Below are 14624 nucleotides of genomic sequence, written 5' to 3'. Positions count from 1 at the left end.
CTGTGGGAGGAAGCCGGAGTACCTGGTGAGAACCCACGCATGCACGGGGAGAACATGCAAACTCCATGCAGAAAGACCCCCGGCTGGGAATCGAACCCAGGACCTTCTTGCTGCAAGGCAACAGTGCTACCAACTGCGCCACCGTGCAGCCCAGAACAAAGTATATATTTCAAAAAGAGAAAATAGGAGATGTTTGATAAGTGTGTTTTTTCCACTCCTGTTTGCTTCGCTGCTAGTTCTTCTACTTTGCTGCAACTGATGGTTGAAATGTTGTGTCCATTTCCAGTCCCAGAGTTTGTGGCTCCTCCAGTTGTGTCTGCACTGTCACCCACCAGCCTCAACGTTACATGGAACTCTACTGAGGGTCACGGCATAATTTCCAGAGGACAAGTCACAGAGTACAGAGTCAACTTACTAACTGAGCAAACCACCAATCCCTATGCTCCTCCAGTTGTTAGTCAGGTAAGTTCTTGCACACATTTATAAAAATTATTAAATATGATGTGTAAAGAAACAAAATGTTGCCTAAATGTAAATATCTTGATATATTTGTCAGAATAGGGTTAGTGTTTTTTCTTTGAATGATTATTGTCTTAGCTGTCATTATGTAGAAAATGTTCATGATCTTCTGATTGGTTTTCAAATATCTCTTGCATTCAGGTCTTACATAGGATGGGAGCATCGTCACTGCCTGTACACAGAGTAGAGGGGCTGAAGCCATACCATGTTTACAACTTTTCTGTGACACTGTGCACAAAAATGGGTTGCATTACGAGTCTGCCAAGCACAGGGCGGACCTTACCAGCAGGTACAAGAAAAAGGTGTACTCACACAAACTCACACAATTAGTCTCTATGCCCATTCAAGGGCTTACGTCCTTCAGCACTGACAAAGGAAAAGATGGGCTCACAAGAACTGGATCCTTCTTGGCTCCATTTTGTCAGGCAATGGGGATGGGCTTATAGAGACTTCTTTCTATGAGAAGAATCAGAATCAGCTTTATTGCCAAGTTTGTACATACAAACAAGGAATTTGACTCCGGTACACTTTGCTCTTTGGTTTTGTTTTTGCATTACAGAATATGCATATATACAATATACAGATATACACATATATGAATAAAAAATGTGCATTTGCAACATCTGTATGCTGTTGTTTTGTACTCTATTGAATGTTCAACAGAGAAACAGCCTGGGGGAAGAAACTGTCTCTGTGGCGCCTGGTTTTAGTGAACAGTGCTCTGTAGCGGCGGCCTGAAGGTAAAACTCTGAACAGTTTATGTGCAGGGTGTGTGGGGTCTGCAGAGATTTTAGCAGCTCTTTTTCTGACCCTAGACCTGTATAAGTCCTGGATGGAGGGAAGGTCAGCCCTGATTATTCTCTCTGCAGTCCTGATTATTCGTTGCAGTCTGGACCTGTCCTGTTTTGTGGATGAGCCAAACCACACTGAGATGGATGAAGACAGGACAGACTGAATGATGGCAGTGTAGAAGATGACCAACAGCTCCTGTGGAAGGTTGAACTTCTTGAGTTGCTTCAGGAAGTAAAGTCTCTGCTGGGCCTTCTTTCGAACAGTGTCTATGTGTGAGGACCATCTCAGGTCCTCAGATGGTGGTTCCTAAGAACCTGAAGTGGTCCACAGCCGATACAGTGTTGTTGAGGATGGTGAGGGGGGGGTTTATGGGGGTGGTGTTTTCCGAAAGTCCACCACCATTTCCACAGTCTTGAGTGGGTTGAGTTCTAGGTAGTTCTGACAACACCAGTGTACCAGCCGATCCACCTCCTGTCTGTATACACACTCATCACCGTCCTGGATCAGTCCGATGACAGTGGTGTCGTCTGCAAACTTCAGGAGTTTCACGGACGAGTTCGATGAGGTGCAGTCATTTGTGTACAGATAGAGGAGTGGGGATAGAACACACCCCTGGGGGGCACCAGTACTTATTGATCTGGATCGGGAGAAGATGCTCCCTAGTCTCACCTGCTGCTGTCGGTCCATCAGGAAGCTGTTGATCCACTGACAGGTGGAGGCTGGGACGTTGAGCTGGGTGAGCTTCTGGTGGAGGATATCTGGTATGATGGTGTTGAAGGCCGAGCTGAAGTCTACAAACAGGATCCTGGCGTATGTCCCTGGACGGTCGAGGTGTTGCAGGATGAAGGGTAGACCTATGTTAACAGCATCATCTGCCGACCTGTTTGCTCGGTAAGCAAACGGCAGGGGGTCCAGCAGGGGGCCGTGATGTCTTTCAGGTGCTTCAACACCAGCCGCTCAAAGGATTTCATGACCACAGACGTCAGGGCTACAGGCCTGTAGTCATTTAATCCTAGGAAGGTGGGTTTCTTGGGCCCTGGGATGATGGTGGATCGTTTGAGGCAGGAAGGGACCTCGCACGTCTCCAGTGACTTGTTTAAGATCCGGGTGAAGATTGGGGCGAGTTGATTTGCACAGGCTTTCAGGCATGATGGGGAGACGTTATCAGGTCCTTCAGCTTTCTTTGTTTTCATGCGCTGAAAGAGCCTTTTTACATCTTCCTCGGAGATCTTTAGTGCAGGCAGAGGATCTGAAGGTATGGGGTTGGTAACATCTCCCAGGCTTCAATTATTAAAGATCTGTGGATTGTTACAAACATCCTCTCAGTTGAAACTATTTTAACTCCGTTTCAGAGCTTAACCACTTTATGAATTATGTCTTTAGGTAGTAGTCTTTAATCCTAATCTAAGCTCTCCTTTTTCCTTTCACCCGCAATTAGGAGTCAGGTTTGGGGGAGGTAATTTAAAATTGACGGTAAGTGCAACAGATTTAATAACAAAAAACTCACTCACTACAGGAGGCAGGAACAAAACAAACGGGCAGGCAAGACAGGCATGGCATGATCAAAAAACAAGACTTGAGCATGAAAACAAGACATGAGCATGAGAGAATGAGAAATGTTTCCGCGACGACTAACTGAACAGGTGTGTATAAATGGAGCATGGTACAGGTGGAAAACAAAACTGATTAACATGGTGTAGGTGAACCGAATAAACTTAATTGACAAAACAAAACGTGATTGGAGCAAAACAGAGACTCTTGAACACAAACTAGAAAAACATGAAGCATGGAGCCTGGCAAACCCTCGGAGGCTGAAGCACAGCCAGGCGAACTGAACCCTCGGAGGCTGAAGCAGAGCCAGGCGAACTGAACCCTCGGAGGCTGAAGCAGAGCCAGGCAAACTGAACCCTCGGAGGCTGAAGCAGAGCCAGGCGAACTGAACCCTCGGAGGCTGAAGCAGAGCCAGGCGAACTGAACCCTCGGAGGCTGAAGCAGAGCCAGGCGAACCCTTGAAGCGTCGCCGAGACCCTCAGTGGCGTGAGCAGAGGCTGAGGCGTCGCTGAGACCCTCAGTGGCATGAGCAGAGGCGTCGCCGAGACCCTCAGTGGCGTGAGCAGAGGCTGAGGCGTCGCTGAGACCCTCAGTGATGTGAGCAGGAGCTGAGGCGTCGGCCTGACCCTCAGTGACTTGAGCAGGAGCTGAGGCGTCGGCCTGACCCTCAGTGACGTGAGCAGGAGCTGAGGCGTCGGCCTGACCCTCAGTGACTTGAGCAGGAGCTGAGGCATCGGCCTGACCTTGAGTGACGTGAGCAGAGGCTGACTTAGGGTCAGGCATCATGTCAGGCCTGGAGTCAGGCTGCTCTGCAGCAGCGCTCTGGAGACCTGACGTGGGCTGCTCTGCAGCAGCGCTCTGGAGACCTGGCATGGGCTGCTCTGCAGCAGCGCTCTGGAGACCTGACGTGGGCTGCTCTGCAGCAGCAGCAGCTCCCTGGAGTCCTGGCGTGGACAAAGGTGGGCGGCAGTAAACCAGCCTTACTGAAGTCTCATAGTCCCTCTCCACCTGCCTGATTCTCTCCATCAGCTCCAGAGAGGAATACATGAGGCTGGTCTTCCTTAAGCTCTTTATATGGCGAGCAAAAAACCTTAACCGCTGCTCCAGCTCGTCAGGTATTGCCACAGAACACCGAGCTGGAGCGAGCGCAGACGGCATGGGCGGAGGTGCAGCGAGCCTGGCAGACAGTGCTGTGGCAGACGAAAATGCAGGCTTACTAGCTGCAGCCCTCACGTCGGCTGGCAGGGAAACCACCTCCTCGGCAGCCGAACCACAGGAAGGCGCTCTGCGCCGACGTCTCTTGCGGCGGGAGGAGGCCGAAGACTTCACTGCTGGACCAGAGTGCGCAGCCAGGGGAGCAGGCGGAGAACGGCACTGAAACGCCTCAGCCTCCATCTGCTCCAGCAGCAGAGGAGAGGGTAGAACCTCCAGGTTGGTCGGCAGATTCCTCATCGCCTCCTCCTTCTGCCTTTCAACCCAGCGATCCAAGGCGTCTGCCTTCTGTTTCTCCGCGGAGTCCATGGTTGGCGGAAACATTCTGTTACGGTTTGTGAGATATAGGACCCCAAAATGCAGACCAGAAGGCAGCATGACGGTAAGTGCAACAGATTTAACAACAAAAAACTCACTCACTACAGGAGGCAGGAACAAAACAAACGGGCAGGCAAGACAGGCATGGCATGATCAAAAAACAAGACTTGAGCATGAAAACAAGACATGAGCATGAGAGAATGAGAAATGTTTCCGCGACGACTAACTGAACAGGTGTGTATAAATGGAGCATGGTACAGGTGGAAAACAAAACTGATTAACATGGTGTAGGTGAACCGAATAAACTTAATTGACAGAACAAAACGTGACTGGAGCAAAACAGAGACTCTAGAACACAAACTAGAAAAACATGAAGCAAAAGCATAACCAGATCCGAAAACCAAACTTGACAAAACATGTACAAGACGACAAAACAAAAGCATGAACCAGGAAAATAACAAAAGAACAAGTTAAAACCTTAACTGTGAAAAACCTAAGAAAAAACCAAACAAACCCTAATCATAACAATTCTATCCATGAATTTTCAATACAGTTTGGAGAGGTAATGGCTTTTAAACTATAACCACAATGAAACAATCTGAGACCAATCTGTTTAGGTCTTATTTCACTGTTTTTAAACATATTGCGGTCTCCACTTGTGGAGTGTGGAGATTTGTGGCTCTAGATCACAGCAGCACTTCTCCAAGAGGGACCACTCAGTGTCAGGTGATGTTATGAAAGGAATTTCCCCACTGATGTGGGTACATTTCCATGACAAAATCTAAATTGACCAGGCAGTTCAAAAGGTTCTGATGCTGGGGGACAGTGTAATGAATTGTGTGGGTGATACACTCAACAGCCAAACAGATCTTTGCCCTTCTATCTTCAGCATACATGGGCTTGGACTACAAAATCGCAACGAGATTGGCAGATACATGAAGATACGTGAAAGCCATAAGCAGGAGGTCCGTAACATTGTTTAGGTGTTCCGCAGCAAATACTGTGATGTAACAGTTCAGAAAGCATAATCGAGAATAAAGAAAACTGAACGGATTGAAAAATATGCCCCAAGCAGAATATAAAGATATCAACGCAGCACCTGGAGAAACTAATTCAACTTTTCTGCACCCCTACAGAGTACAAGTACACAACAAAATGCTTTCAAGGGCTAAAAAAGTGGATTTTGCATGATATGTCCTCTTTAAGTTTGATATCACCTATCAGAGTTTTAGTAGGTCAGCGCCACAAACAGATAGCCCTTATAGTTGATATTATTTTTTTTTAATCTACAACTGACTCGGTTCTTAAACATTTTTGACCGTTCAGTACTGTCAGAGATTTTCAGTGAGTCTCTTTCCAACACTATGTAACTCTTGTTTTCCTTCACTAGTAATTTAAGAATGTGTTAAATCTGTGGGAGGACCTTGAACATTTAGAATAAACCACATAAGATCAGAGGGGCATGCAAACTCCCCAGAACAAGTGTGACTGAGACGCACACAAATAATAAAAATAATGCAAACATAAACATATATCTACTGGTCCTTCTCAAAATATTAGCATATTGTGATAAAGTTCATTATTTTCCATAATGTCATGATGAAAATTTAACATTCATATATTTTAGATTCATTGCACACTAACTGAAATATTTCAGGTCTTTTATTGTCTTAATACGGATGATTTTGGCATACAGCTCATGAAAACCCAAAATTCCTATCTCACAAAATTAGCATATCATTAAAAGGGTCTCTAAACGAGCTATGAACCTAATCATCTGAATCAACGAGTTAACTCTAAACACCTGCAAAAGATTCCTGGGGCCTTTAAAACTCCCAGCCTGGTTCATCACTCAAAACCCCAATCATGGGTAAGACTGCCGACCTGACTGCTGTCCAGAAGGCCACTATTGACACCCTCAAGCAAGAGGGTAAGACACAGAAAGACATTTCTGTATGAATAGGCTGTTCCCAGAGTGCTGTATCAAGGCACCTCAGTGGGAAGTCTGTGGGAAGGAAAAAGTGTGGCAGAAAACGCTGCACAACGAGAAGAGGTGACCGGACCCTGAGGAAGATTGTGGAGAAGGGCCGATTCCAGACCTTGGGGGACCTGCGGAAGCAGTGGACTGAGTGTGGAGTAGAAACATCCAGAGCCACCGTGCACAGGTGTGTGCAGGAAATGGGCTGCAGGTGCCGCATTCCCCAGACCTGGGCTACAGAGAAGCAGCACTGGACTGTTGCTCAGTGGTCCAAAGTACTTTTTTCGGATGAAAGCAAATTCTGCATGTCATTCAGAAATCAAGGTGCCAGAGTCTGGAGGAAGACTGGGGAGAAGGAAATGCCAAAATGCCAGAAGTCCAGTGTCAAGTACCCACAGTCAGTGATGGTCCGGGGTGCCGTGTCAGCTGCTGGTGTTGGTCCACTGTGTTTTATCAAGGGCAGGGTCAATGCAGCTAGCTATCAGGAGATTTTGGAGCACTTCATGCTTCCATCTGCTGAAAAGCTTTATGGAGATGAAGATTTCATTTTTCAGCACGACCTGGCACCTGCTCACAGTGCCAAAACCACTGGTAAATGGTTTACTGACCATGGTATCACTGTGCTCAATTGGCCTGCCAACTCTCCTGACCTGAACCCCATAGAGAATCTGTGGGATATTGTGAAGAGAACGTTGAGAGACTCAAGACCCAACACTCTGGATGAGCTCAAGGCCGCTATCGAAGCATCCTGGGCCTCCATAAGACCTCAGCAGTGCCAAGGCTGATTGCCTCCATGCCACGCCGCATTGAAGCAGTCATTTCTGCCAAAGGATTCCCGACCAAGTATTGAGTGCATAACTGTACATGATTATTTGAAGGTTGACGTTTTTTGTATTAAAAACACTTTTCTTTTATTGGTCGGATGAAATATGCTAATTTTGTGAGATAGGAATTTTGGGTTTTCATGAGCTGTATGCCACAATCATCCGTATTAAGACAATAAAAGACCTGAAATATTTCAGTTAGTGTGCAATGAATCTAAAATATAGGAATGTTAAATTTTCACCATGACATTATAGAAAATAATGAACTTTATCACAATATGCTAATATTTTGAGAAGGACCTGTATATATAAATGTGTGTAAAGCACCTCATAAAAAGCAAATATTGATATCATGAATAGTGACACAAATATTTCCTGTTATTTTGTAATGCTATATTGCAGTATAATAAAGCATCTTACCTGCACACGTACACACAAGCACATCAAGGAGTGCAGTCAGTCATTGCATGCTTGAGTGGCGACAGCATTGGTCATGCTAACCAGAGGGGATATTATGGTGCCGGCAGTAAAAACAATTTACTGTTAATTACAAAGAGAAAAATGTGGCGTAGCACACACTTCCTGCTGGCCATGAATCAGACACACACAGAGTTAGAGAAACACACATACTTTGTCTCTCTGGTTCTTCTCTGTAGATTAATAACATGTATAGAATTTAGATGAACTTCCCTTCCCAAATTGACACAGGCAAACATAAGATTATTAAGATTAATAAGGGTATTTAATGGCCTTATTAGATTCTCTCACCAGTCGATACTCTGCAGCAAGCTTTCATTTTTATGCAGTTAACACTTTAATTCTGTCTTTAAACATCCTATTCACAAATAGCACATAGCCGCACATGAGTATGAAAAACTGCTGACTTGCAGACTTGTCCCCACAACAGACTTTAGGATTTCTGTGCTCCCTGATCATGCTGTTTTTTTTTTTTTTCTTTGCTTTAAAGAGAGAGATTTCAGGAACCCAGACAATAGATGCAGAAATGATTAAAGAAATTGTTTCAACCATAAATACTTGCTCTTAGATTTTAGCATTTGAACAAACCTTTAAGAGCTAGATGGCAAATATTTCTGTGTTCCTCCAGTCATCATTCCTCATGTGTATAGCAATGAAAGATGTCTTGCATTGTAATTGGTTGGCTGTTTAAATGTATTTTTAATGGCTACATCTGTTGACACAGTGGCAGTGTTTATTTCAAGTGATTCCAAAGACTTCTCTTGACTGTAATACTGTACAATTCAATGTGGCATATTGTACCCAGTTGACTCATTCAATGTATTTTTAACAGCCACATCTGTTGCCACATTTTTCTTTCATCTTACGCCAAAGATGTCCCTTGGTTCCACTGTAAGAAATGATAATGGCATGCTGTTCGGCAGAGTTCACTTTTTTATTTGTTAGTGTTTTATCTCATAACAATCTGCATAGCATGTGTTTCTCCTCTGGGTATTTATCCTTTGTTATAGCAGATGTCATACTACCTTATAGCTTATATTTTAGCTATTTTAGCTCCTATTTTTTAACCAAATCAGTCAGCAATGTAGTTTATTACTAATATGATCAGTATTGAAATATTAAATGTTATTAGTTTACTGTGTCTTACATTTATGTAACATTCAGGTTTTTATATGCAACTGTAAGTTGCTTGGAGATTCTGTAATTTTAGCACTGTGAGTTCTTCTGAAACAAACTCTTGTTCTGCTGAAATTTATCTTCACAATGGGTTGTGTGTCTGGTAAGACGTAGTCAAGCATGCTACAGATGCACTGATAAATGGCCCTTACATAAGCCTGGACCATTAGAGTCAGCTACCATCTGCTGTAAGTGAGCAGACAACATCTGTGAAACCACTGGAATTACACCGACGCACACAACTAAATGTTTGAGCACACATGGTGGCAGACATAATGAGACAAGGAAGGAGATCTTCGTCGATGTGTGTTGATGCATTTGCCATGGTTTCGATAGTGTGTGTCTCCCTACAAAGTTATTGATCACATTGTAAAGTAAGTGGCTAATCAGGGACTGATTGTGATGTTTTATGTATCCTACATCCATAACTGCTTGTTCTACAAGACATACACACACAGAGACATGCACACATACACGCTTACGCTGTAACACCTCTCACCAGAACAGGAACTTTATTGATTTATGCATAATTGGCATGAGGCCCTTCCTGAGAAAAGAAATATGCAAGGCAGGGATCACAGCGTCAATAAGTGGCATACTTATGTGCGTGGTGTAGCTGTATGCTAAGAGCCCATCAAGACATGTCGGTCGCTGTAAAAACAAGAGACACGCCAACATGCCCGGACGTTTGGTGATGGGAGCTAGCCCATGATCTAGCTGGTTCATTACCACATCAGCAGCTAAAATTAAGCTGTCAGGGGGACTGTTAGCTTTGTGCACGTGCTTTAGTTAACACATAAGTGGGTTTCATCAAACTGTTTGCGTCATATTCTGAGGAACAGCTTAGTTAACCAACAAGCAGATACAATGGCACCATACATTACTGACTTACATAATATACATCTTAACATATTACAATCACAAGAGTCAATAAGAAAAAAGGGATACCTACTATAATTGCTCAAACCTTAACATGATGAATTCTGTCTTTACATCCGTAAGGTTTTTAAACTTTGTTTAATGGGTTTGAGAAAAAGGAAAAATTATAAAGGCCACCATTTCATGATAATCAGACTTTAATTTATTCTGATTTGTCTTCATAATAGTCCGTATGCTCTATTAATAAACTCATATTTTTTATGTTCTACTATTATACAGACTTCCCATTAACTAAAAAGGAATTAACCGCAAAAGTCAGGATTTTCTGCCTTAGAGCTTCAATGTACCCAGAGCACCACTTAATCTAGTGTGCAAAACTTTAGGAAGCAATCCATTGTTCTTGCTCAGAAATGCCAGAACTAACAACCACTTATAAAACAGAACACCAGGACTCATTGATTCAGAATTCATTATAATGTGGTACAAGAATTTAACATATATCTGCTCTAATTTGTTTAACTTACTGCTGTGACATTTTGTGCTTTGTTTCTTACCCTACAGTGTCTATGCACAAACTGGATCAGTGAGCAGTGATATTCTGCTTGTTTTATAGTTAGCATGGGAATCTTTGAAGTTGTGCATGCAGCCATCTGTTGCTGAAACCGACACTCGAAAAACTCGGCCAACAAAAATACAGTTAAACTTACGTTTCCATTTTGTAACTCGTTATCAGAAGATTGTTAAAAATAAGACAAAGACTTGTGATCTGATATCTAGAGGAATGTCAATTCTTTACTGATACGGTAAAATAAAATATTATATATGAACTTGCATGTAATTCAGTGCCCATTTCTTTACTTTTAATGCTGATTCCCGTGTTCATTGACAAAGGATAAAAAATAAAAGACAAATAATTTTGCCTAAATTTGGACGTAAACAGGCCAGTGAACCCAGTACTATTCGAGATAACAGAACTGGAATTGCTCTGTTTATTGGTCCAAAAGCATCTTTATGGTTCTCTGTAACGAACTAGTAGAATAAACTGATTTTTATCAGTAAGCAGGGATTTTGCCTTCTATTGCTTCAGTCAATACATTGACACAACTACAGAAAGTCATAGACAATTTGAAGAGTGAACAGACTGTGCTTCCTGTAGTTTAAACTTGCCTAATACATTCTTCATTTATGTTGTGAAGCATGACCTGCATGATTATTGACTTCTTGTGCCTAGATAGCGGTGCCTTTGGCATGCTTCTTGAATTTGTGAATCAGTGGAGGTCACTAAGGTCAGTTTAATTTGATCAAATCTTAAAACCTCAAGATTGAAAGTTTTACACAAAATAATGCAGTAAGTGTGGCCTGTATCTCATTTGCAAAGACTGCTCATTTTAAGTCCTCAAAACTAAAGGTCATATTCTACTTAAGCACTAACTTCCAGGTTTTAATAATGTTACAAAGGCTTTTTAACTTATACAAAACTGCTGTCTACTGTTTCGAGCAAGTTGCATGTTGTCACATCCATATTGTCTTATTGCCATAGCTCCATATCAATTGACTGGTTCGCTATTGGTTTGCAGTAATTTATAGTTGGATGTGCCTAGATGAGCTGTCTAAAACGAGCTATCCACTTCTCTTTTAAGTGCTCTATTACCACTCAGACCGAAGATGGTCCACATGTGTCACAGAGAGCTAATTTACTTCCACCACAGGCCATTCCAACAATTACTGAAACGAACACTGAAACATAGTGATGGAATGACACTTAATGTACACACATCTATCCCATCCCTATACCGGTCCATGACACGAAACGTTTCTCTCTCCATTATTTTACCCCTCCCTATATCAGTCTGCAGTTGATTTATTTATGATACACAATAAAATTATGGCTTGAGTACCACCTGCTATGTTTCAAAGAGACATTTAAATTAACATTTAAAGTGAAGGAGGGAAATTAAATGGATGCTTCATACATGAAAACAGGATTTTTTTGTCAAATGCTAGACTGTGTGAGGGAGATAAAATCAGTTTAAACAGTCAGTCAGTCATTTTCTACTGCTTCATCCATAGTGGGTCGTGGGTTTAAACATCATGAAAAAAATAAAACATGAAAAACACTTCCTGGTTGTTGTGTCAACCATGACATAGCTAATGTTAAAACATTTTTTTAATTATTTGAATAACATGATGTTAAAGAAAAAAGATGGTGTTTCAGGGAGAAAAACACAAATATCTGAACATAATGCTAATTGAACTCATATTGACATGTTTTGTATGATTTATATTTTCTCCCTGCCTTTTTTTCAGCGCCTACAGGTTTGTCTTCACCTCTATTACATCCTGTAAATGCAACCACCATTCAGATAGACTGGGATCCTCCAGATCAACTTAATGGACCAAGCCCACTTTATCAGGTAAAAGGTCCAGTTTACAGTTTTATTAAAAGTTACCAGTTACCATTTGTATTTGGTTATTTGCTGAAGAAAATTGAAATGAGTTTTATACATCCTTGCACTTTGTTTTTTTTCACCTCGCTGTCTACAATAAGATATCTTGAGTAGTTCTTGCATAGAACGATGGCATTGTCATTGTTCGTTTAATTTTTTTGACCCACATGCAGAGAGACACTCAGGAGGCAGGAGAAAAGTTTAACAAGTTTATTTAAAAGGTGAATACTGGAACTGGAACCGGGACTGGAAACTGCAAGTGTAAGCAGCAGGCAAAAAACAACACATAACCAAACTCCCAGACTCCGACATCATCCTCCCCTCAACGGTCGCCACCTGGCGGCCGAGAAGAGGAAGAAGGCAAAGAAGCAAGATAATCAGTGATTAAAGAGGGATAACAAATAAATGACTTAGGAACCCAAGTATGGTCCTTCGGACCGCAGCCCTCCCAATCGACAAGATACTGCCAGCCCCTACCCCGCCGACGGGAGTCTACGATCTGTCGGACCGAGTAAACTGGATGACCCTGGAGGTCCTGGGTTGGTGGAGGGGGTTCGGCCGGAGGGCACAAAGTGCTAGTGAGCACAGGCTTGATCTGTGAAACATGAAAAGTTGGGTGAATGCGGAGGCTGGCAGGTAGGCGGAGACTGACTGAGGTAGGGCTGATTATAGATTCAATTTCATATGGACCTATGAATCTGGGTGACAGTTTTCTGGACATGGATTTTAGGGGTATGTCTCTGAGGGACAACCAAACCGTTTGTCCGGGTTGATATTGGGGAGCAGGAGACCATTTACTGTCAACAAATATCTTGTTTTGTTGAGCGGTGCGATGGAGTGCTTGTATGGTGGATTTCCAGATCGGTCTACAGCGCTGGATATGGTGGTGAACAGAGGTGACGGCAATGTCTTTTTCGTCAGTGGGAAAAAGAGGGGGGGCTGGTAACCAAGAGAGATTTCGAATGGGGAAAGTCATGTAGCAGAGGAAAAGTGCATTGTGGGCGTATTCTACCCACGGTAAATATTTCTTACAATCTACAGGATTGGTGGAAGTAAGACATCTTAGAGTTGAGTCGAGTTCTTGATTCATATGCTCAGTCGGACCATTGGACTGTGGGTGATAACCTGACGTGATTGATACCTTGGCCTCCAGCGCTGCACAGAACTGTTTCCATACTTGTGTTATGAACTGGGCTCCACGATCGGAGAGGATCTCCTGAGGGATGCCGTGTAGCCGAAAGACATGCTTGACCAACAGTTGTTTGCAAAGCCGAGGGAAGTTTCCTAAGAGAGATGAGGTGACAAGATTTGGAGAAACAGTCTATTATGGTTAATATTGTGGTCATACCTTGAGAGCTAGGGAGTCCAGTGACAAAATCCAGGGCTATGTGGGACCAGGGCCTCTTGGGAATCTGGAGGGGTTGAAGATAACGTGCCGGGTGTTGATTTGAAGATTTGTTGCAGGCACAAACTGAACAGGCTTTGAAATACTCTTTGACATCTTTATGAATGGAGGGCCACCAAAACCTTCTGGATATGAGGGGTATGGTGCGGCTGGTGCCAGGATGAGCTGAGAACTTTGAGGTGTGAAACCAATGGATAAGTTTGGAGCAGACAGTTCAAGGTACAAAAGTACAGTTGGGTGGACCGATGCCGGGATCTGGTTTGGAGCGTAGAGCCTGGTCAACAAGGGCCTCAATCTCCCAGGTTAGAGCACCTGCGATGCAGCTAGGAGAAAGTATGGTGGTCGGTTTATTTTCTGAGTTGTCACGGGAATACTGGCGAGACAAGGCGTCTGGTTTAACATTTTTATCCCCAGGTCTGTAAGAAATAGATAGGTTAAACCAGGAAAAGAATATGGACCAACGAGCTTGATGGGAGTTTAACCGTTTTGCGGATTGGAGATAGGCAATATTTTTGTGATCCGTCCATACCAACACCAGGTGTTCTGCACCCTCCAGCCAGTGGCACCACTCCTCCAAAGCCAGTTTAATGGCTAGAAGCTCACGATCACCAACATCATAGTTTTGTTCAGCATTGGATAGTCTGCGGGAAAAGAAAGCACATGGGTGAAGTTTGCCATCCAGATCAGAGCATTGAGATAACACGGCTCCTACGCCTGTGTCTGAAGCAATTACCTCTAAAGTAAACTGTTTAGAGGGGTCTGGGTGAGTGAGGATGGGTGCTTGGGAAACCTCTCCTTTAATTGTGAGAAGGCTGTGTCGGCTTCTGGTGTCCACTGGAATTGTGGCTTTGTAGAAGTAAGTGCGGTTAGAGAGGCTGCAACCAGACTGAAATTTCTGATGAAATGTCGGTAGAAATTTGCAAATCCCAGGAAACGTTGTAGTTGTTTTCTTGAGTCCGGAATGGGCCACTCAAGTACTGCTTTGATCTTTTCTGGATCTGAGCGAACCTGCCCACCCTCTAGAATGAAGCCCAGGAACGCAACGG

At 43.4% G+C, this 14624-nt stretch overlaps 1 protein-coding gene across 1 annotated transcript in view; it reads left to right on the top strand.

Moving 5' to 3' along the window:
• ush2a (Usher syndrome 2A (autosomal recessive, mild)) overlaps positions 1-14624 on the top strand; it is a 360158-nt gene that overhangs the window by 99918 nt on the left and 245616 nt on the right. The window contains exons 27-29 of the mRNA XM_047364117.1: positions 287-462; positions 661-808; positions 12034-12140. Of these exons, the coding sequence (XP_047220073.1) occupies positions 287-462; positions 661-808; positions 12034-12140 (431 nt within the window). The remainder of the gene's footprint in view (positions 1-286; positions 463-660; positions 809-12033; positions 12141-14624) is intronic.

The sequence above is a fragment of the Girardinichthys multiradiatus genome, chromosome 4 (genome assembly GCF_021462225.1).
Source record: "Girardinichthys multiradiatus isolate DD_20200921_A chromosome 4, DD_fGirMul_XY1, whole genome shotgun sequence".
NCBI lineage: Eukaryota > Metazoa > Chordata > Actinopteri > Cyprinodontiformes > Goodeidae > Girardinichthys > Girardinichthys multiradiatus.
Note: the sequence above shows the minus strand (reverse complement) of the source record. Positions and strands in the feature narration are given on the sequence as shown.